At 41.5% G+C, this 24750-nt stretch overlaps 1 protein-coding gene and 1 pseudogene across 1 annotated transcript in view; both read right to left on the bottom strand.

Moving 5' to 3' along the window:
- Positions 1 to 8513: 8513 nt before the first annotated feature.
- Positions 8514 to 24750, bottom strand: part of ADAMTS3 (ADAM metallopeptidase with thrombospondin type 1 motif 3) — a 279556-nt gene continuing 263319 nt past the window's right edge. The window contains exons 20-22 of the mRNA XM_055434158.2: positions 22779 to 22986; positions 20973 to 21090; positions 8514 to 11226 (exon numbers count right to left, since the gene is read on the bottom strand). Coding sequence (XP_055290133.2) covers positions 10667 to 11226; positions 20973 to 21090; positions 22779 to 22986 — 886 coding nt within the window. The 3' untranslated portion in view covers positions 8514 to 10666. The remainder of the gene's footprint in view (positions 11227 to 20972; positions 21091 to 22778; positions 22987 to 24750) is intronic.
- LOC148777875 (RNA-binding protein 39 pseudogene) lies at positions 15466 to 16726 on the bottom strand (annotated as a pseudogene).

Below are 24750 nucleotides of genomic sequence, written 5' to 3' on the forward strand. Positions count from 1 at the left end.
TGGACTCAAAGTGAAATGATATAATGATCAGAGGAAAATATTATCAAGAGCTCTTTTAGTGAAAAGACAGTTTTTTTTCTTTTATTTGGCATTGACATTGATTTCTTATAAGTGAACATACTCAGAATATGTATGTATATATACTGCCTTGTTTTAAGTATTATTCACTCTGCATTTATGTTTTAACTTAAAAGTTATCAAAGTATATAACATTCCTTGTACTCTCTACAAATTATTTGTTGCAATTTTAAAGGAGGATATTCTAAGACACAAACCAAATGAATGAAGATTGTAAAATGCCCCTTAAATGCCCCTAAGTAGCCCTCTAATTCTAGTTTAGAAAACAAAGGGCTCCCAGGGATAAAAAGATGACTTATGTTTTTGAAGAAGTTTAGGGTCCCACTTTAAGTGTTTTTTTAAAACAGAATGCAACATATAAAGAAAATTTTAATAAAAATAAAACATATATATAATTAGCAATGCTGTCTTACTCCAAGTTCTGCTTACAAAAGCTCACTAAGTATAAATTTCCTTCAATATGAGAAATTATGATTATATTAAAATTTTGCAATGAATCTTTGAGAAAAGTAAAAACAGCAGGCATAGAGATCCAGTTCTTAAAGTACCTGCCAACCATGTGTGATGAAAAAGAGGTAAAACTGAGATTGACGTAATGAGACAGACAAAACCAGGACTCAGAATGGCAGGAAATGGCAAAATTTGAAATTAACAAACAACAAAAAACAAGACAAACATTTAGATGAGGGAGCAAGCACGTTTTGGAAAAAAAAATGTAAGTCTTTTGGTGTGTACATTTTCTGCAAAAAAAAAAAAAATCACCTGTAAGAGAAGTATATAATTGAAAATATCTATCAAACAAGTGATGGACAGTGTAAATTTAGTGGACTGTATTTGTCTTTACTAACAATAAAATACTTTGGCCACCTCATGCGACGAGTTGACTCACTGGAAAAGACTCTGATGCTGGGAAGGATTGGGGGCAGGAGGAGAAGGGGACGACAGAGAATGCGATGGCTGGATGGCATCACCGACTCGATGGACATGGGTTTAAGTGAACTCCGGGAGTTGGTGATGGACAGGGAGGCCTGGCGTGCTGTGATTCATGGGGTCACAAAGAGTCGGTCACGACTGAGCCACTGAACTGAACTGAACAATGAGATCGCGGGGAGCTAGAGCAAGGGGTTTGGAGCCAGAACACCTGGTCTTGGAACTTGCTCTCCAGCTTACTAGCTCTGTACAACCTCTGTACTAGTTCTGGCAGCTTACATGATCAGTCTTGCTATGGTCTCTTCGTTTGTGAAATGTAGATTCTACTGATACCTAGGGTACAACTACTAATGTGCTAATAGGTTACTTATGAATAAAGCATGTTGAGCACAACACTTTCTAAAGCACTGGGTACCTGCTTCTGTTCTTAATTTAAGGCGTGGAAAATTTTATTGATACTGCCCTTTAGCATACTATATTTATTGTTTCATTGACATTATTTTGTGTGTTCTTTAAAGTAACTGGCAATTTATACCATTTATAGGTGATCATATTTTTCTGACGCAGCACCCCTAGAAGCATCTACATACAGATTTCTCTAGCCTCCTGCAATACTGAAGCATCCCAATTTTATTTTAGAGGGAGTGTTTAATTATTAGAGATTAAATTTAGAGATAGGAGAACTGTTGTATCTTAATTCGCCAGGTCACAATATGCAGTTGACAGCCACGAAGTAAAAAGTAGAGTAGAAACCAGCCAGCACAACGAAATACTCTAGTAATTTCTGTTACCATGTGGACAGTCTCATCCATGGTTATGGCATTAACTTACCATTTATTACATGCCAGGCTCATGCGTGCTCTCTTCCTCTGTCTCTCTCTCTCTCTCTCTCACACACACACACACCCCTTCCCTTCTTGTTCCTGCACAGTGTAGCATTCAAAAGACTCCAAAAGCAGTTTTACTAAAGTCTTGTGGAATGTCTCTGTGAGTGGGGAGGAGAGTGGGGGTTGCAGTACAACAAAAACAAGTATTTTTAAAAACTCTTTATAAAAGAATCCTCACTTCCACACACCTGCTTCTTGAAGTCCTCTATGTTGCCCCCAAAATTCCAGGTTCCTCTCTCCAGGGTTCTAATGCTTTCCTCCGCTAGGAGGCACTTTTCTGTGGACCCCAGTCTATCTTATCTAAGTGTCTTCAATTCTGCCACCAGGAGGCTCTTTCACTATATCCTGAAAAGAGATGATGGCAAGTGATAGATAAGTGTTTGGTTTTTGGTTTTTTATTTTAATTTTATTGGAGTATAGTTGCTTTACAATGCTGTGTTAGTTTCTGTTCTATAGCAAAGTGAATCAGCCATACGTACATACATCTCCTCTTTTTTGGATATTCTTCCCACTTTGTTATTTTATGTGCTTATTCAGTAGAGGATTGTAGAAGAGCTTTGTTTAGTTTGCTTTATTTTTTTTTTTTTGGTTTAAGCATCAGGAATGATCCTGTAGTGTAGGATATTAACACTTGTGATCTGAGTGTGAATAACACTTGGATGTGAATAATTATTTTGTTCCATGACATCAAAATATTTGGGGGGAGGTGATAGTTTAAAAAGACAGGCAACACTACTCAGCCCCAGGGAAATTGCTAACAATCAAGTGATTAAAAGCTAACTGGTCAAATCAACAATTTAACTAAAACTATGAGTTGACTGGGAAAGAGCAGCCTTTCTGACCAACCATATTAATGAAGTAACACTGGTGTCACCAGGGAAGTAGATGAGTAACCTTTTTACACCCCTGCCATAAGTCAGGATGGGAGAAATTTAAGGGTCATTCCAATTTTTGGTAAACTCTATAATGAGTTTGCAGAATTTATAACACCTTGTTTTGGTTTAGAATTTGTGCTTTTGTTGAAAAATTCATTTCAGTAGATTATGTTTTGCTTAATAAGAATATTTTAAATAAATTTAAAATTTTATCACTAGCTCACTAACTCAAAGTGTATTATTCAAGTGTCTGGGCTCAGAATGTTTTCTAATGTATTAATTGATGTGTTAATGATGTCTGTTTGTTATATTTTACCTATGCATCTGATATTTTACCTCATTTTATGCAGTTTTGAAGTGAAGTGAAAGTTGCTTAGTTGTGTCAGACTCTTTGGGACCCCATGGATAGTCCATGGAATTCTCCAGGCCAAAATACTGGAGTGGGTAGCCGTTCCCTTCTCCAGGGGATCTTCCCAACCCAGGAATTGAACCCAGGTCTTCCGCATTGCAGGCATATTCTTTACCAGCTGAGCCACAAAGGGTGAAATCTCATTTAGAATCAAACCCCAAGCCCCATACGCACCAGAGATGCTCACAGGGCTAAAACAAAACCTCACGAGCACCAGGAGATCCCACAGAGACTGAGCAAGACCTGCCTTTGAGAGTCTGAGTGTCTCCTGTGAGGTACGGGTTACCAGTGGCCCACCGCAGGTACAGGGACTCTGGGTACAGTAGACCTGGAGGTCACCATTAATCCCACCATAGTGCCACCAGAACTTACACAGGACTTGGGAAACAAACTCTTGGAGGGCACAAACAAAACCTTGGTTCGCACCAGGACCCAGGAGAAAGGAGCAGTCACCCCACAAGAGACTGACCTAGATTTGCCAGTGAGTGTCCAGGAGTCTCTGGCGGAGGTGTAGGTCCACGGTGGCTGGCTACAGGGTCGGGGGCACTGAGTACAGCAGTGCATGCATGGGACCTTTTGAAGGAGGTCACCATTACCTTCATTACCTCCACCATAGTTTGGTCTCAGGTCAGGTCAACAACAGGGAGGGAACACAGCCCCACCCATCAACAGAAAATTGGATTCAAGATTTAATGAACATGGCCCTGCCCATTAGAATAAGTTTCCCCCACAGTCAGTCTCTCCCACCAGGAAGCTTCCATAAGCCTCTAGTCCTTATCCCTCAGAGGGCAAACAGAATGAAAACTATAATCACAGAAAACTAATCAAACTGATCACATGGACCACAGTCTTGTCTAACTCAATGAAACTATGAGCCATGCCATGTAGGGTCACCCAAGACAGGTGGATCATGGTGGAGAGTTCTGACAAAGTGTGGTCCACTGTAGAAGGGAATGGCAAACCACTTTAGTATTCTTACCTTGAGAACCCCATGAATGGTACGAAAAGGCAAAAAGATATGACACTGAAAGATGAACTTCCCAGGTCGGTAGGTGCCCAATATGCTACTGGAGATCAGTGGAGAAATAACTCCAGAAAGAATGAAGAGATGGAGCCAAAGCAAAAATAACGTCCAATTGTGGATGTGACTGGTGATGGAATTAAAATCCAAAGCTGTAAAGAACAATATTGCGTAAGAACCTGGAATGTTTGGTCTATGAATCGAGGCAATTTGGAAGTGGTCAAACAGGAGATGGCAAGAGTGAAAATTGACATTTTAGGAATCAGGGAACTAAAATGGACTGGAATCAGGGAATTTAACTCAGATGACTATTATATATACTATTGTGGGCAAGAATACCTTAGAAAAAATGGACTAGCCATCATAGTCAACAAAAGAGTCTAAAATTCAGTACTTGGGTGCAACCTCAAAAATGACAGAATGATCTCTGTTCATTTCCAAAGTAAACCATTCAATATCACAGTAATCCAAGTCTATGCCCCAACTAATAATGCTGAAGAAGCTGAAGTTGAATGGTTCTATGAAGAGCTACAAGATAGATCTTCAAGTTAGATCTTCTAGAACTAACACCCCAAAAAGATGTCCTTTTCATCTTAGGGGACTAGAATGCAAAAGTAGGAAGTCAAGAGATACACAGAGTAACAGGCAAATTTGGCCTTGGAGTAAAAAATGAAGCAGGGCAAAGACTGACAGAATTTTCAGTTTTGTCAAGAGAACGCACTGGTCATAGCAAACACCCTCTTCCAGCAACACAAGAGAAGACTCTATACCTGGACATCACCAGATGGTCAACACTGAAATCAGATTGATTATATTCTTTGCAGCCAAAGATGGAGAAGCTCTATACAGTCAGCAAAAATAAGACCAGGAGCTGACTATGGCTCAGATGATGAAGCCTTTATTGCCAAATTCAGACTTAAATTGAATAAAGTAGGGAAAACATTAGACACTAAACATTCAGGTATAACCTAAATAAAATACCTTACCATTTTACAGTGGAAGTGACAAATAGATTCAAGTGATTAGATCTGATAGACAGAGTTCCTGAAGAATTATGGATGGGGGTTCATGACATTGTACAGGAGGCAGAGATCAAGACTATCCCCAAGAAAAAGAAATGCAAAAAGGCAAAATGTTTGTCTGAGGAGGCCTTACAAATAGCTGAGAAAAGAAGAGAAGCTAAGGGCAAAGGGGAAAAAGAAAGATATAAACACCTGAATGCAGAGTTCCAAAGAATAGCAAGGAGAGATAAGAAAACCTTCCTCAGCAATCAATGAAAAGAAAGAGAGGAAAACAATAGAATGGAAAAGACTAGAGATCTCTTCAAGAAAATTAGAGATACCAAGGGAACATTTCATGCAAAGATGGGCACAATAAAAGACAGAAATGGTAGGGACCTAACAGAAGCAGTAGATATTAAGAAGAGGCAGCAAGAATACACAGAAGAACTATACAAAAGAGATCTTCCTGACCCAGACAATCACGATGCTGTGATCACTCACCTAGAGCCAGACATCCTGGAACGTGAAGTCAAATGGGCCTCAGGAAGCATCACTATGAACAAAACTAGTGGAGGTGATGGAATTCCAGTTGAACTATTTCAAATCCTAAAAGATGATGCTGTGAAAGTGCTGTACTCAATATGCCAGCAACTTTGGAAAACTGAGCAGTGGCCACAGGACTGGAAAATGTCCGTTTTCATTCAAATTCCAAAGAAAGGCAATGCCAAAGAATGTTCAAATTACCTCACAATTGCACTCACCTCACAGACTAGCAAAGTAATGCTCAAAATTCTCCAAGCAAGGCTTCAACAGTACGTGAACTGTGAACTTCCAGATGGTCAAGCTGGATTTAGAAAAGGCAGAGGAACCAGAGATCAGATTGCCAACTGCTTCTGCTTTATTGACTATGCCAAAGCCTTTGTGTGGATCACAACAAACTGTGGAAAATTCTTAAAGAGATGGAAATACCAGACCACCTTACCTGCCTCCTGAGAAATCTATATGCTGGTTAAGAAGTAACAGTTAGAAGCGGAAACAGAAAAACAGACTGGTTCCAAATTGGGAAAGGAGTACTCCAAAGCTGTATACTGTCACCCTGTTTATTTGACTTATATGCAGAGTACATCATGCAAAATGCTGGGCTGGATGAAGCACAAGCTGGAATCAAGGTAGCCGGGAGACATATCAATAACCTCAGATAGGCAGATGTCACCACTCTTATGGCAAAAAGCGAAGATGAACTAAAGAGCCTGTTGATGAAAGTGAAAGAAGAGAGTGAAAGAGTTGGCTTAAAACTCAACATTCAAAAAATGAAGATCATAGCATCTGGTCCCATCTTCATGGCAAAGATAACAAGAAAACTTCTTTTACTTCATGGAAAACAGATGGGGAAACAATGCAAACAGTGACAGACTTTATTTTGGGGGGCTCCAAAATCACTGCAGAGGGTGACTGCAGCCATGAAATTAAAAGATGCTTGCTCCTTGGAAGAAAAGCTATGACCAACCTAGATAGCATATTCAAAAGCAGAAACATTACTTTGCCAACAGAGGTCCATATAATCAAAGCCATGGTTTTTCCAGTTGTCATGTATGGATGTGAGAGTTGGACTGTAAAGAAAACTGAGCACCGAAGAATTAATGTTTTTGAACTATGATGTTGGAAAAGACTATTGAGAGTCCTTTGGACTTCAGGGAGATCCAACCAGTCCTGAATATTCATTGGAAGGACTGATATTGAAGCTGAAACTCCAATACTTTGACCACCTAATGCAAAGAGCTGACTCATTGGAAAAGACCCTGATGCTGGGAAAGATTGAAGGCTGGAGGAGAAGCAGATGACAGAGGATGAGATGTTTTGATGGCATCACCGACTTGATGGACATGAGTTTAAGCAAGCTCTGGGAGTTGGTGATGGACAGGGAGGCCTGGTGTGCTGCGGTTCATGCCTCCTATTTATTGTTCATAAATGGAGAGTGGGTATATTCTGCTAAAATTCTTTCAAATCAATGACCGGAGATTATTTGCAAATAGTTTGTCCTTCCTATCAAGTTTTAAAGCTAACTTGTTTGTCTTTTGATCCTGAAACTTTGTTCTCTACCACCATTAATGAGACATGGCGACCATAAGCCAAGCAAGTTGCAGAGTCTAAAAAAATGCTGTGATTTTGCTACATAGTGAAGATGATGGACTATAAAGAAAGCTGAGTGCTGAAGAATTGATGTTTTTGAACTGTGGTGTTGGAAAAGACTCTTGAGAGTCCCTTGGACTGCAAGAAGATCCAACCAGTCCATCCTAAAGGATATCGGTCCTGGGTGTTCACTGGAAGGACTGATGTTGAAGCTGAAACTCCAATACTTTGGCCACCTGATGCAAAGAGCTGACTCACTGGAAAAGACCCTGATGCTGGGAAAAATTGAGGACAGGAGGAGAGGGAGACGACAGAGGATGAGATGGTTGGATGGCATCACCGACTCAATGAACATGAGTTTGGGTAAAATCTGGGAGTTGGTGATGGACAGGGAGGCCTGGCGTGCTGCGGTTCATGGGGTTGTAAAGAGTCAGACATGACTGAGCGACTGAACTGAAGTGAACTGAAGATGACGAGGAGATTGGGGAAGCCACAATGACGAAGTTGATATTTATTTTGAATTATTATATGTTAGCCCCTGGCTAACAGTTTTACTTAAGCTCATTTTTAACAGCATTTCCATAATGAAAGTTGATTCTGCCTCCTATTTGGCAGATGAGGAAACTGAAATCGAGTTAGATCACCCAAGATCAATTCAGGCGTGAAGTGGTAGGTGGGGTGCAAACCTGAGTCCTCTGTCTTTGCAGCTTTGACTAGAAACTATGGCGACACCGTATCTCCTTGTTACATGATGAAGCCCCCTCCTCTGGATGGTCCTCCTGAGTCGTGGGTCATGTGTTGCCATAAGTCCTCAGGGTTCAGGGCTGATGGCAGCTTCTCTAAAAACTATCCAGAGATGACACATTTTAAAACTGGAAGGACCCCCTTTCCCTACTTATCCCGTTAGCATCATTGCCACTTTCTCTCTCTTCAAGTTCTGTGGAATGGACTTAGGCAAAAAAAAGTCACCTCATAACCTCTTATTTTCTTTTTAAAAAAATATTATGATACACCCTGATGTGAAAAGAAGAGCCCCTGTCACTTTCTTTGAGCCCCTCTGGAGAAAGTACAAGTAGCTATTGAACTTGATAATATTTCACTTTGTAGGAGGAAAGAACTTGGTTACCATTACTCAGTGAATCTAATAATAAAAATTTCATTGAGCCAAGTCTATACTTTGTTAACATTTTTATTGCTACGTGCTCCCAATACAACAATCAGCATCAGTAGTGTACACTTTTGATAAAAAGGGTTTTTTAGCTTAGTAGAAAAGGAAGCTCAAAGATCAGAAGTATAATGAATATATACATCTTTATGAGAGGTGTATGTGTGTGACCAGCTTTCTCTGTAATCCCCTGTGGACTAGATGCATGCACACGCAAGCGAACTAGAGAGAATTTCATTCTGAAATTTTACGGAAAAAAAACAACAACAAACAACAACAACTTCTGCTTGAGGCTCAGAGATTTACAATCTGGAATTCACCTAATTCATTTGACCTTCAAAAGTCTTGCACCAAGTAGCAGCGATTCTTTAGAGGTATAGAGTCAATAGGTGAAGCTGTTATTTTTACCATGGTTAAAATGCAAAAAGTTTTTGCACATTCTCTGTGTTGAGAGATTAACATATTTACATTTTAGTTTGCAAACTGTATTTTTAGATGGTTCAGGAACTGACTTCAAAATCATTATGCTGACAACATTTATCTTTCTTTTTCCTTTTAAGTGTAATTCATGAAATACTCATTTCTTTCACATACTTCTTTTCTGGTGTTTCTAATTGACTATTTCGTTAAACAGCTAGCTGTCCGAGCCCATACAATTTTATGTTTCACTGAAGGGGAACAAGTTACCAACTTTGCATCAACTCCTCTAAAATTGCAAAAGGTTTGCATAACATCAATTTTGTTCAAATTTAGTTCTTTGATTTGGCTGCTTTAGTTTGCTTATATTTCTCCTCTATGTACAAAGCATGCAGCTCTAATTATGTCTCTCTAGTTTACCAAAATATGTCATTGGTATTAGAGTAAATATTTAGTACATAAAAATACTATCAAGAAAAAAAATCAAATTTTAATAAATATCTTCAGTTCTGAATTCTATATACAGATACTTTACATCTACTCCCTGGAATTTCTGTCTTCACTGTAAGTAAAGTGATCACTGATATAAATTACTAGCACATTATTGCAGTCAGATGCATTGTGGTTGTGAGCATGTGAATATGAACCATGCGGAAAATAAATATCGCAACCATTGACAAATACTTTCTTGAACCTGCTTCTAGAGCCCTACAGCCCTGCTCTATTTGAGTGTTAATCTAGTTTCATGATGCTTTTCTCAGCTACCAACATACAAATGATCTCAGAACATTTTTTCATTATTATTACAGTACATCCAGGATACACATTTGTATATGTCAACAATGGGACGATTAAAACCAACACAAGAACAGAGGACAATCAATGGTGTCTATTGAAGCCCTGGTAAAAGGGTTTCTGTTTTGCCTTGCACGGACTCATTTACTGGTCTCTGTTCCCTGTGACTACAAGTATGCTAAGACACTAATCTTATTCTTCTTTATTTAAAGGATGGAAGGTAATATCTGCAGCTTATCTATTCTTTTTCTCTAATTTACGTGTCACATTGTTGATCAAACAAAATCACACAACACAACCCTTTGTATTGTCAGTAGCTGCAATTCTAACTTCTTTGTAATATTCTCCTTTGAAAATCAACTCATACAACGTCAAATAAGGCAATACTCAATGACAGGCACCTAGAACATCCAGAAATGTAACACAGTAAACAATCATTTGAGAACACATCTCTTAAAATAATACTGATTTCTGCAATATACAGTATTTACACAAACAGCTGCAAATTTGCTCATACAATATTTCTAATATAGATAAATAGGAATACAAGTCTAAGAATTCTTTGCTCCAAAACTTTTTGTTAAAGTGTAAACCATTGGCACCTCTTTTTTCTTTTTACTGTAATTTTTTAAAATTAAAAAAGAAATCAGCTGATATGCACAATTGGTTCCAGTTCCTTTCCTGCTTTAGAAAACGACCCACACGCCTAGCAACTTACTTTCCTCCGGTCAATAATCTTTGGTGCTTTCTTCCAATGAATTCTGGTAAATGAGTCGAGGCAGAACAAAAGGAGGATGAAAGCAACTAGAAAGTGAACCAGCACTTTTTTCCTTCCACTCACAGAGAAAATGAGCTGATGATTTATGGAGAGTTCCACTTTAAACAAGCTGTATGCACCATGGAGAGAGGCAGATCCTCCAGATTTTTCACTGACGTCGAGCCTTTTGGCTTTATTTGCTCATCTTTCCAACGTGGATGATCTTAGCGGACGTCTCTTGTCAATAAGCTTTTCATCTTTCTTTGAGGTTCTTGCCTGAGAAGAAGCACCTATGGAATCACTGGCTGCAAGGAAATGGGCAGCAGCCAGTTGTGGAGATGAACTGAGGTGGCCACTCTTGGGGGGTGGGGAGGCCAGTCCCAGAGTTTTATTTTCTCCTGGCTGTGCTTGCCTCTGGGATAAGTTAGCACCATTGGATTTACTGTTAAGCCTGAAAGCAGCATGCTCATTTGGACCTGCTATGGAAGAGATTCTGCTCAAAGATTTCTTCTTTCCAGCTGGAGTCTCTGAATAGTACGGAACCAAAGATGTAGGCATCACTAGAGATCCGGGGAGGTCACTGGGGTTAAAGATAGCATCATCATGAGTTTCAGCAGCTTCTGAAAGATACGGCGGTGGCAGGGTGCTACTGCGCTTGCTGCAGGACTCACAGCATAACTTGTTATAACCTGGTATGGAGCAGTATCGGGCCAGTACCTCCATTTGACAGAATATGGATTTATCTCCCAAACATGGCTCATCTACAGAGATTCAAAGAAAAACAAAATAAGACATATGTCCAAACATAAATGGTGGACAATATGCATGGAGCTAGAGGGCATTATGCTAAGTGAAATAAGACAGACAGAGAAGGATATATATTGTATTAACTCACTTATATGTGGAATCTAAAAAAAAACAAAACAAAAAAACAGAATCATAGATTCAGAGAACAAAGGAGTGGTTGCTAAGGGAGGGGGAAAAACAGGTGAAGGCAATTAAGAGGTACAAACCTCCAGTTACAAAGTAAATAAGCCATAGGGGTGTCCCACAGAGCATGAGGAATATGGCTAGTCATATGGTGATAACTTTGTATGGGGAAGACTTATTGTGGCCCTCATTTCATAATGAAATGACATAATACTGCATGCCAACTATATTTCATTTTAAATATAAAAATAAATATAACTAAAAATAAATAAAAGGAGGAAAAGCATGAAAATTGTTTATGAATATAAAATGATTTAACTAAGATCTAACATTGATAGGTGTTTTCCACATGAGCCTTTGTGTTAAAATATGAATATTAGAATAAATTTACTAAAAAAAGTTGTTCTCTCTGTGCAAAGAACTTGAATTGACCAGCACTTTCACATTCCCATCAAGAGTCTTCAGATCAAGTGTATTTTTTCCTTCTTAGGAATGTATTTCTGATTTTAGAAAATAGAATATTGGATTTGTTTTATCATACTTTTAAGATATAGAGAAGCATCTGTTTTTTTTTAAATTTTATGATAGTTCTGTCTTTATGATAGAGCAGTCTCTATATTAAGTTTAAATTGAAAATAAAAAATACTAAAGATCTGCTGGAACATATTAAATCTTAAAACTTTATTACTAAAAGAAAAATCAAGATACAATTTTGATTCAGAGAATATTCTCCAGAGTGAAGCAATAGTTTCATGCTTACCATTGAATGTTCTCAGGTTATTTGTTATTTGAAAGCACAAATCTGGGTAATATGTGCAACTTTCTTATGAATAATACATGGTTAATTTTATTGAATTGAAAGTACTTTAAAGAATACTAAGTACCACTTATAAAACACTTGGTAGGTGTACATACTATTTCCATTATTTTAAAATGTTATTAATCATAAGTTGCAAGAATTAGATTTCAAAAAATCCAAACGTTGAGTTCATAAAGTCTGTACTTCTTTTTTAGCCATTCCAGGACATATTCTATGCAGAGCCCATGTGCATAATCCAACACAGAAGACTTATCTCATATCCAAATAATAAGTGCAAAGAATTATAAATTGTGGGATTTATGTTATACAATCACAATGACAATGTAATGTTGGGTAATTCTACATTTCTAGGTAAGGAACTTACTATATAACTTGCCAAAGAAATTGAATCCCTTTTCTAAAGTTAGAAGTGAAGTTGCTTAGTCGTGTCCGACTCTTTGCGACCCTATGGACTGTAGCCTACCAGGCTCCTCGGTCCATGGGATTTTCCAGGCAAGAATACTGGAGTGGGTTACCATTTCCTTTTCCAGGGGATCTTTCTGACCCAGGGATCGAACCCGGGTTTCCTGCATTGTAGGCAGACCCTTTACCGTCTGCGTCTGAGCTACCATCAAAAAAGGAGGGTCAGTTGGCAAGACCAATAGAAATTAACCTTATCACCTTTGTTAGAATTAGAATGTCATGTACACTTCCTAAACTCTAAGATGACTTGTTTTTGCCTGACATTTACACACCTATGATAAAGTATGATGCATTTGAATATCTCATACTAGAAAAGAATTAGGTTGTAATCCTAATTAGGTTGCAAATCCCTGCAAATTAATAGGTTAAAGTATCAATCCCTCATTGTATCCAAATTAATTTTTCTATGCTTACGTCTTTCTATGCCTATAATACTTTCTTTTGGGTTAAGGAAGAGAATCAAACACATACCTGCTGACAATTGGGCATATTTGCAGAAATATACAGCTTTACCAGTTATTAAGATGAATAAAGCTTACTCACAAAGTGTTTAGCTTTCTGAGAGTAACACTTATATAAGAGTAAAATATTATGGTGACAGTAAATTTTACAGCTTCTGAGTCGGTAAATTTGTTATTTTGGCTTTGACTTGTGCTTTGAACTTTCAAATATACTTTCCAGAGAAAAATGATTTAAGTATGTAAATTCTTTGTCTCCCCCTCATGGTCATACTTGTTCATGCCACCCCACATTATCAAAGGAAAATATGCAGAGAGATAATTCATAAGGTTTCTTCGGAAGATTAGACAGGCAGTGGGAGAGTAGGAAGAGAGGGGGGGAGTGGGGGAGAGAGAGAGAGAGAGAGACAGGCACGGAGAGTCAGAAGGGAAGGGACCTGGGGTTTGGGAAAGAAAGAAGGCGGGGAAGACAAGAGATGGGGAAGAAGGTAAGAGACGGGAAGATGGAAAGACAGATGAGCAGAGAGACAGGGAGAGGAGAGGAAAGGACAGTAAAAGTGGAGGAGAAAGAAAGACACGTTTAGACACGTGCCAGAAAGGCAATGGCAACCCACTCCAGGACTCTTGCCTGGAAAATCCCAAGGACGGAGAAGCCTGGTAGGCTGCAGTCCACGGGGTCGCAAAGAGTCGGACACGACTGAAGTGACTTGGCAGTAGCAGCAGCAGCCAGAAAGAGAAAGATGAGGGATATCAGAGAGAAAAAGAGGGAAATGAAGAGGAGTCAGAAAGACTCGGGGAGAGAGAAGAGGAAAGGGAGAGAGAGCAGGAGGAAGAGAGCGACGAGGAGGAGGAAGGGGGACGAGGAGAGGAGGACGGTGAGTGAGAGAGGGAGGGAAGAACGCGTGTGGTGTACACAGAAAGCAAGCGACCCACAAACAGCAGGTGACAGCAAATCAGAAACAGGGAGGGAGGCCCACAGAGGAATTGAGAGGAGAGTAAAGTGGAGACATAAAATGAGACAGACAGCGCACAGGCAGATGTAGAGAGTGACAGAAAATGAAGACGAAGGAGACAGGCTATAGAAGCTGAAACCGTCCAATATATGCTATTTATTACCACAGCGTCCGTCTAGTCAAGGCAATGGTTTTTCCCGTGGTCATGTATGAATGTGAGAGTTGGACTGTGAAGAAGGCTGATCGCCGAAGAATCGATGCTTTTGAACTGTGGTGTTGGAGAAGACTCTTGAGAGTCCCTTATACTGCAAGGAGATCCAACCAGTCCATTCTAAAGGAGATCAATCCTGGATGTTCATTGGAGGGAATGATGCTAAAAATGAAACTGCAATACTTTGGCCACCTCATGAGACGAGTTGACTCACTGGAAAAGACTCTGATGCTGGGAAAGGTTGGGGGCGGGAGGAGAAGGGGACGACGGAGAATGAGATGGCTGGATGGCATCACCGACTCTGTGGACATGAGTTTGAGTGAACTCCGGGAGTTGGTGATGGACAGGGAGGCCTGGCGTGCTGTGATTCATGGGGTCGCGGAGAGTCGGACACGACTGAGCGACTGATCTGATCTGATCTGATTACCACAGCAAATCGAATTATACAGACATCCTGGACTCATGACAGTTCCACTTTTGATTTATGGATTTCACAATGGTGTGAAAGCCATATACATTCAGTAGAAACTGTCCTTCAAATTTTGAATTTGGATCTTTTCTGGGTTAGTGATAAATGGAATGATCCTCTCGTGACGCTGGGCAGGGCAGCAGCCACAGCTCCCAGTCAGTCAGGTGATCACCAGGAGAAACAACTTTTAATCACACTATACCCAGACAACTATTCATAGGCTTTGAGTTAGATGATCTTGCCCAAGTGTAGGCTAACGTAAGTGTTAAGAGCATGTTTAAGGCTAGGGCACGGTGTTCAGTAAGTTTTGCACATGTGATGACATATGCACGCATGCTCAGTCATGTCTGACTCTTTGAGACCCTAGCCCACCAGGCTCCTCTGTCGATGGAATTCTCCAGGCAAGAAAACTGGAGTGGGTTGCCATTTCCTCCTCCAGGGAATCTTCCCCACCTAGGGATGGAATCTACATCTCTTGCATTGGCAGGCAGGTTCTTTATCACTGAGCCACCTTGGAAGCCCTGTTCTGTTAGTTAGTTATATTAAATGCATTTTTGACTGAATGTATTTTCAACTCAGAAAGAGTTGTTTTTTTTTTCCTGTTAACATTTTTATTTTTCCAAGGTAACAGGAATTGTATACAAATGACAGTAGACCCTTGCCTCTTTATTTTTTATCTAAATAAAAGATACCTCCTTCATAGTCTACTTGGAACCAGTAGTTGTGTTGCTGTCATAGAATCAGGGAAGAGGTTGTGATAAGTTGGAAGAGGTACATATGCTGCTGTTATCATTTTACCCGCAAACCACCTGCCATGCAACGCATTGACAGCAGCAATGGCTGCAGCAATTGATGGGCACTTCACATACACATTGCCCTGAGCTGAATTTTTGTCAACATAAATATGAATAACTCCTCCATGTTTATTACATTCTTCAATCACATCATCTTTAATCTCTGTATCCCATCCAACTTCTTCTTCTGTTTGAGGATTAATCATGTTAGAGAGTTGGAAACACTGTGTTGCCATAGGTTGAACAGAGGCAGCTGCAGCTAACGCTGAAGCTTCAGTCTGTTGGGAAAGTCTTGTTTGCAAATCTGCCACAGCACCAAATGCCAAAGAGCCACTCATTTGCAAAGCTTGCTGTTCTGCTGGTGGGATCTGCAAACCTGTACCCTCTGCAAGTCTTGCCATTAACTGGAGACAACCAGTTGTTTCCAAGTCAATTCCAGCCCTTTCCAGTTCATCACTGTCCAAAAATGAGCTAGCATCAGTACGTTCAGTAACATGACCAAATTTCATGGGCCTTCCAGCTAGCTCAAATCCATTAAGTTGTTCCAAAGCTTTCTTGGCACATTCTGAATCAGAAAACGTAATAAATCCATATCCCTTGGATAGACCTGTTTCACTATCCATCATGAGCTGGATACTTTCAATCCTTCCAAATGGCTCAAAAATCCCTCGAAGCATATCTTCAGTTATGTTAAAGTGTAACGAGCCCACATAAAGCCTCATAGGTCCAGCACTTTCCTTTTGTAGATTGTTTGTCATTGCTGCAGCTCTGTTTTTTTCTGCCTGTGATGCTTGTACTATGATCGGCACTCCTAAAACCCGCTGACCAGTTAATCCTTTTGCTAGAGGCACTGAGCTAACATCAACAAACTCCATATAAGCAATTCCTTTGGAACGTCTTGAATTTCTGTCAGAAATCATCCTCACATCACGAACCTTCCCAACTGTAGAGAAAAACTCTTCCAAATCCCTTGGCGGAATTCTTGCTGCCAGCTGCATGCAGAAAACAGTCCTTGCATTTCTTTCCTCAGGAGTGAGATTATCAATAGGTTCCCTCACAGGGCTCTTGTCTTTTCTGAATGGACTTTTGCTTCGAGAATGTGTCTGCTTAATTTGATGCTATGAGGCAACCCAATCTTTCCTCGGATGGCACTGCTAAATTTTGGTCTGGGGTAAGGACTTCTGTTGCTGCTGCTGCTGCTGCTGCTGCTAAGTCGCCTCAGTCGTGTCCGACTCTGTGCGACCCCATAGACGGCAGCCGTCCAGGCTCCGCTGTCCCTGGGATTCTCCAGGCAAGAACACTGGAGTGGGTTGCCATTTCCTTCTCCAATGTGTGAAAATGAAGAGTGAAAGTGAAGTCGCTCAGTCGTGTACGACTAGTAGCGACCCCATGGACTGCAGCCCACCAGGCTCCTCTGTCCATGCGATTTTCTAGGCAAGAGTACTGGAGTGGCTTGCCATTGCCTTCTCTCAAAGGACTTCAGAGACCTCTGAATCTGCAATCTTGACTTCTTGACCAGTTCCATCTCCTTTCTTTACTTCTACTTTGCTTCCTTTCACGGCTTTTGCTCTTTTTCCTTTCTCTATCTCTACTTCGCTTCCGTTCCTTACTTTTGCTTCTTTTTTGTTCATGACTATGACTTCTGCTCTTGCTTTATTTCCTCTTTTTACTACGTTCTTCATGGCCGTTCAGTTCAGTTCAGTTGCTCAGTCGTGTCTGACTCTCTGCGACCCCATGAATCACAGCACGCCAGGCCTCCCTGTCCGTCACCAACTCCCAGAGTTCACCCAAAATCATGTCCATTGAGTCAGTGATGCCATCCAGCCATCTCATCCTCTGTTGTCCCCTTTTCCTTCCGCCCCCAACCTTTCCCAGCATCAGATTCTTTTCCAGTGAGTCAACTCGTCGCATGAGGTGGCCAAAGTATTGCAGTTTCAGCTTTAGCATCAGTCCCTCCAATGAACACCCAGGATTGATCTCCTCCAGAATGGACTGGTTGGATCTCCTCTCAAGAGTCTTCTCCAGCACCACAGTTCAAAAGCATCAATTCTTCGGTGATCAGCCTTCTTCATAGTCCAACTCTCACATCCATACATAACCACGGGAAAAACCATAGCCTTGACTAGACGGACCTTGGTTGGCAAAGTAATGTCTCTGCTTTTTAATATACTGTCCAGGTTGGTCATAACTTTCCTTCTAAGGAGTAAGCGTCTTTTAATTTCATGGCTGCAATTAGCATCTGCAGTGATTTTAGAGCCCAAATAAATAAAGTCTGACACTGTCTCCACTGTTTTTCCATCTATTTCCCATGAAGTGATGGGACTAGATGCCATGATCTTTGTTTTCTGAATGTTGAGCTTCAAGCCAACCTTTTCACTGTCCTCTTTCACTTTCATCAAGAGGCTTTTGAGTTCCTCTTCACTTTCTGCCATAAGGGTGGTGTCATCTGCATATCTGAGGTTATTGATATTTCTCCCAGCAATCTTGATTCCAGTTTGTGCTTCTTCCAGCCCAGCATTCCTCATGATGTATTCTGCATATAAGTTAAATAAGCAAGGTGACAATATACAGCCTTGACATACTCCTTTTCCTATTTGGAACCAGTCTGTTGTCCCATGTCCAGTTCTGACTGTTGCTTCCTGACCTGCATACAGGTTTCTCAAGAGGCAGGTCAGGTGGTCTGGGATTCCCATCTCTTTCAGAATGTTCCACAGTTTATTGTGATCCACACAGTCAAAGGCTTTGGCATAGTCAATGAAGCAGAAATAGATGTTTTTCTGGAACTCTCTTGCTTTCTCCATGATCCAGAAGATGTTGGCAATTTGATCTCTGGTGCCTCTGCCTTTTCTAAAACCTGCTTGAACATCTGGGAGTTCACGGTTCACACATTGCTGAAGCCGGGCTTGGAGAATTTTGAGCATGACTTTACTAGCGTGTGAGATGAGTGCAATTGTGCGGTAGTTTGAGCATTCTTTGGCATTGCCTTTCTTTGGGATTGGAATGAAGACTGACCTTTTCCAGTCCTGTGGCCACTGCTGAGTTTTCCAAATTTGCTGGCATATTGAGTGCAGCACTTTCACAGCATCATCTTTCAAGATTTGAAATAGCTCAACTGGAATTCCGTCACCTCCACTAGCTTTGTTCATAGCAATTCTTTCTAAGGCCCACTTGACTTCACATTCCAAGATGTCTGGCTCTAGGTCAGTGATCACGTTATCATGACTATCTTGGTCATGAAGATCTTTTTTGTACAGTTCTTCTGTGTATTCTTGCCACCTCTTCTTAATATCTTCTACTTCTGTTAGGTCCATACCATTTCTGTCCTTTATCGAGCCCATCTTTGCATGAAATGTCCCCTTGGAATCTCTAACTTTCTTGAAGAGATCTCTTGTTTTTTCTATTCTGTTGTTTTCCTCTATTTCTTTGCATTGATCACTGAGGAAGCCTTATCTCTCCTTGTTAATCTTTGGAACTCTGCATTCAGATGCTTATATCTTTCCTTTTCTCCTTTGCTTTTGGCCGTTAGCACTGCTCAACTTGTTCTCATCCTTATGATTGACAGTTCACACTGGAATCAAAGGTGAATTCATGGGAGTAGAGGTGAGATATCGTTAGGCAAGTCTTCTTGTAAGGCGCCTCAAGCATTGTTTCAATATCAATATCGTCTGCCGTTTTCTCTAAACGACGGTGTGGGCTTTCCGGGTCCCTATGGTGCTCGTATTCGGAAGGGGGGGGGTGCTGTGGCTGCCGCCGCTGTTGCTACTGTTAAGCCGCTAGGCCCAGGCCGCGGTACCACCCAGCCCGAATTTCAGGCTCAGAGGGCGGACAGGCCCAAGCAAATCTAAAAGAGACAATGGGATTAGAGGAGCCCGCACGGGAGTTCAGGACGGCGGCTTCGACAGCTCAGGATCCACCCCTGAGACAGTGTCGGCAAGCTCTCTGAAATGGCGGCCGCAGCTTTCCCGTACTCACATTCACCCCAGAAAGAGTTTATCAGGATATAACTCTCCTGTAAACTGAAGAAGATCTGCACTTTAAAATAAAGAAAAGAGACTCTGTTTTTGCAATACTGAAGCAACAGGTCAAGGAAATTTTAGCCTAGGTACAAGGTGCGTATTTTGCAAGCACATTTGTTGAATATTTGGGCTTCCCTCATAGCTCAATCGGAGAAGGCAATGGCAAGCCACTCCAGTACTCTTGCCTAGAAAATCCCATGGATGGAGGAGCCTGGTAGGCTGCAGTCTGTGGGGTCGCTAAGGGTCGGGCACGACTGAGTGACTTCACTTTCACTTTTCACTTTCACACATTGGAGAAGGAAATGGCAGCCCGCTCCGGTGTTGTTGCCTGGAGAATCCCAGGGACGGGGGAGCCTGGTGGGCTTCCGTCTATGGGGTCACACAGAGTCGGACACGACTGAAGTGACTTAGCAGCAGCAGCAACAGCAGCAGCAGCAGCATAGCTCAATTGGTAAAGAATCACCTGCAAGGCGGGAGACCCGGGTTTGATTCCTGGGTTGGGAAGATCCACTGGACAAGGAATAGGTAACCCATCCCAGTATTCCTGGGCTTCCCTTGTGGCTCAGTTGGTAAAGAATATGACTACAATATGGGAGACCTCGGTTCGATCCCTGGGTTGGGAAGATCCCCTGGAGAAGGGAAAGGCTACTCACTCCAGTATTCTGGCCTGGAAAATTCCATAGACTATAGTCCAAGGGGTCATAAAGAGTTGGACATGATTGAGTGACTTTCGCTTTCATGGATATGTATGCAGGTATTGGAAATGGCTTTGTGAGTGACCTTTATCATCTGCATGTCTCAACTGAATAATTTTAGTAAAACATTGCAAAACATTCTGCATTATTATGCCTTTAACAATAATGTGAAGTTATAAAGAAAATCAGAGAGAAAATAAGTAACTTCTTCTAGAAACACAGATTGACAGAAACTTCATATACATGATACGGCCCCCAGCATTACTGTCCACTGGGGACCATGGAGGCTGCAGTGGTGATGGTAACTAACTGGAGGGGATACTGCCTCAGACACCCATCTTAAAGAACTGTATTAGGCTAATATTTCAAGTGTGTTTTCCTAAAGTTATTTTTCAATAAGTAAATGGGAATTCCAGAGCTTGTCCCCAAAGGAAATTCTTTTTTGAGGCTCAAAAACATGGTCATAGTGCGAGTTTGATGCATGAAGCAGGGTACTCAAAGCCGATGCTCTGGGACAACCTAGAGGGGGTTCAGCATGGGGGGACACATGTATACCTATGGCCGATTCATGATGATGTATGGCAAAAGCCATCACAGTAATCACCCTCCAATTAAAATAAATGAATTAATTAAAAAATCAAAATAAAGAAAGAAGTTAACCATGGTCAGAACAGTGAAATCAATCAGTGTCACACCTACCATTACAGGGAGGCAGCTGACAAGCTCGGACAGACTCAGGCTTCTCCCCGTCGCAGTGGTCACCGGCCCTGCAGAGGACCTGCCTCACCTCTGTTCCCTCACCGCAGGTCACTGAACACTACAGAAACAAAGGCTATGGTTGGAGACATTTTACTCCACCAAGACTTCCTTTCTTCCCTTCTCCACATGCACACTCAGGCACACACATGCACACACAAGCATACATGCATACACAGCTCTGGGGTTCTTTCTCTGCTGCGCAGTGCTACAGTGACTCTGGAGACAGAGAATCCTGTTTATACCCTGGCTCCATCCTTCACCAGCCTGGGCACATTGCTCTTTCTCTGAAAGCCTCATAGAACTGTTGGAGTAAAAGGGAACAGTTACAAGCAGTTAAGCCTGGCACTTAGGAAGCATTTGATGCCAAAGAAGTCATCATTACAATGTTAACACCCTCAGCCGGTTACTAAAACCAGCAGTGGAGCCCATTTTCCGGGATCCAGTCTTGGATCGAGCTTCCCCTTCTTTCACCTTCCTTACAGATGGCAAACTGACTCATGTGCTATGCTGGAACCACTATTACTCTTTACCCACAGATTCATTTATTTAAGGAAGGGGCTAACTGCTCTAAAACTAAGCCTAGAAACAGCCGTGCTATTGATCTAGGTAGGGTCTGTAGAGGAAGAAGGCTTGTTCTAGGGCTCTGAAGAGAGTGAAAGGTGAGTTCTTCCGGTGCTGGGCAGGTAATCTTCATGGGCTTGTTCCTTCCATCCTGGGTCTGCTCTCCACTTCCTCTTTCATTCTCTATCTGCTTTTTTGAGTCCCTGTCCTCCTAGCCACTCTTCGATGGCCCCATAATTCCTTATTTGGAATCTTTAGAAACATCAAAGATCTGTGGTTAATACACAGACCGAGACACTGATTCAGCCAGTCACCAAACAGATGTTATTCAGACAGGCACCAACTGGGCACTGGGGAAGCAAAGTACCTTTTTTTTTCTGAGAAATGCTTGGACTAGTGCTGAGCTCAGGCTCAAAGACAGGAGTTACGATATACTGCTGTGATCAGCAAGCCATTGGTAGACTTTTGCTTTGGGAATGAAGAGGAATGACTGAAGAAAATGCACCCCTAGAAGGTGGTATTTTGGACCACGAAGCTGAGCCTTGATGGATGATAGACAGATGGTCAGATAGACAGAAACGGAAGGGAAAGCCAGCCAGAAAGGAGGAGGCTCCAACTGTTCTTTGGAACAGTGAACAGTTTCCTCAGACTGGGACAAAGAGGTGGAATAAAGGAAGACAGATTAAGAAGAGTTATCCTGGGATTTATTTATTGTTGGTGATCATTTTGCAATGTATACAAATACCAAATCATTAAGTTGTACACCTGAATCTAAGGTAGTGTTGTGTCAATTATACCTCAATTAAAAAACACACACACACACACAAAAACCCAGTAGGGTGTCACACAGGGTGGGGCCCTGCATTCAAGGTTAGGGATTTGAAACGTATCTAGGAGGGACAGTGCGGTCAACACTAATATTAGAAAATCAGTCACCTTTTAGACAGCTTTGTATCCCAAAGCATCCAAATGTGGTCTGCCCCCATCAATGAATCTTACATGCAAACACTGTTTTAAAATACCATTTTTTTTTTTCTTAATACGCCCAGGCGCTTACTGATTCCAAACCATGTGACAGTTTCTCCATTCACACAAAGCCCAACAGACACAGAAGCGAAATTAAAATGTTTCACATGCTTCCACACACATACTGCCCCCACGACCCCTCAGAGTTCGCACACCCACCTCGTTCCAAGGCCCCGTTTTCCACTGGGCCGGGCAGGGCACTCTGTTGCAGGGCCGGCGGCTCTCGGGCCGGTCTCCCGCGCAGTACTTGCTGTGCACCGAGCGGTTGGTGCCGTCGTGGAGCGGCTGGAGGCAGCGCACCGTGCGCAGCTGGTAGCCGGAGGTGCCGCAGGTTTTGGTGCAGTGCTCCCACTCCTCCGCCGCCCAGCTGCAGGGGGTGGGGGTGGGGGGTTAACATTGTTCATGGTAACCCCGGTGCACCCTGAGCCCCTTCCTGCACCGTAAGCCTAGGTTTTTCTGCTCTCTGGGTGCGGTACCACCCAAGAGGCAACTTCAGAAATATGGATGCATCAGTCTCAGAACTTTCTAACAAAAATAGATCTGACACTTCTATTTTTTAGGCCTTGGTATTCTGCGTCCCTGGTGACTTTGAAACAACCTTCTCTTTTCCAAAAGGATCATCTACAAAGGGCTTTGGAAACTCATCTTAAGGTTTTCCCCTTAGATTCAGGCATGATGGTAGTTTTCAAAACTAGCCCCCACTGGTAAACAGGATGTGATATACTGATTGCTATTACTCACCAAAAAAAGAAGGAAATAATACCATATACAGTATCATAGGAAGATTATCATAGGAAGTGAAGTAAGTCAGAAAAAGACAAATATCATGTGATATCACTTATATGTGGAATCTAAAAATATGATACCAATAAACTTATTTTGCCTCAGGCTGTTAAATATCTCAAAGGAAATATAAAAGGGATCCATCTGATCCCTGCCATGACAAACTGATTTGACTGCTGCTGCTTTTTCATTACTTCATGACTTTACTCATGTTTTAATATTCTGAGATTACTGTTCCATCTCTGTGGTTGTTGCTGTGAAGGCTACCTGACATATCCATTATGTTTGAAAAATTTTGTTCTTCATATAGGCCCTTATTGACCTGATGAAAGTTGTGTGCCGGAGCAGAAACCGCTTCCATAAATGTACCTGATAGAAACATTTCCAAGCAGATATTTTTAAAAAGATTTCCTAAGGGACATTCCCAAATTACACATCCAAATTCAATGTCAGTGTCCCAGCACTCTCCAAATTAGCTATGGATACACTGCTACAGACATTTCTTCATTACATATATCCCAAAGGATTGTCACCATTGATTACCTCCAGTTAATCAATCTGTCAGAATGAAATGGAAGCATACTATTTGTCCTTTCCAAAGTTACTTTCTCTCTGCATTTTTAAAACTTTCTGTATATCCGGAGCTTGTTGTTGTTGCTGTTTAGTCACTAAGTCAGGTCTGACTCTTTTGTTACCTCATGGACTGTAGTCTGCCAGGTTCCTTTATCCATGAGATTTCCCAAGCAGGAATACTGGAGTGGGTTGTCATTTTTTTCTCTAACCTAGGTATTGAACCTGTGACTCCTGCATTGGCAGGCAGATTCTTTACCACTGAGCCACCTGGGAAACCCATATCTGCAGTACCAAAATATAAGTAAGTTAAAACCTTGGCAGTTTTTGCTCTTCAGAGCTTAAGATTGCCCTAGTTTGTCAACTGACAGTAAGAATGAATGGTGGCAACTGAGAAAGTATACTCAGTTTTGAAGACTTCAACAGTGACTCTCATTTGAAGATAGGTATTACATGAGAGGTATATACTTCATAGTCATAGGTACTTTTGGCCACCAGGGAAACCTGGACATATGGTAATTAACTCAGCAGACCCAAGAAGGCTAAAGTCAAGTACCTGGTGGCTCAGATGGTAAAGAATCCACCCGCAATGCAGGAGGCCTGGGTTTGATCCCTGGGTTGGGAAAATCCCCTGGAGGAGGGCATGGCAACCCACTCCAGTATTCTTGCCTGGAGAATCCCCATGGACAGAGGAGCCTGGCAGGCTACAGTCCATCAGGTCACAAAGAATCAGACATGACTGAGCGACTAAGCACAGCACACACATACAAACAAATCT

Source organism: Moschus berezovskii, chromosome 5, assembly GCF_049115385.1.
Source record: "Moschus berezovskii isolate FMDL1 chromosome 5, NW_MosBer_1.0, whole genome shotgun sequence".
Taxonomy (NCBI): domain Eukaryota; kingdom Metazoa; phylum Chordata; class Mammalia; order Artiodactyla; family Moschidae; genus Moschus; species Moschus berezovskii.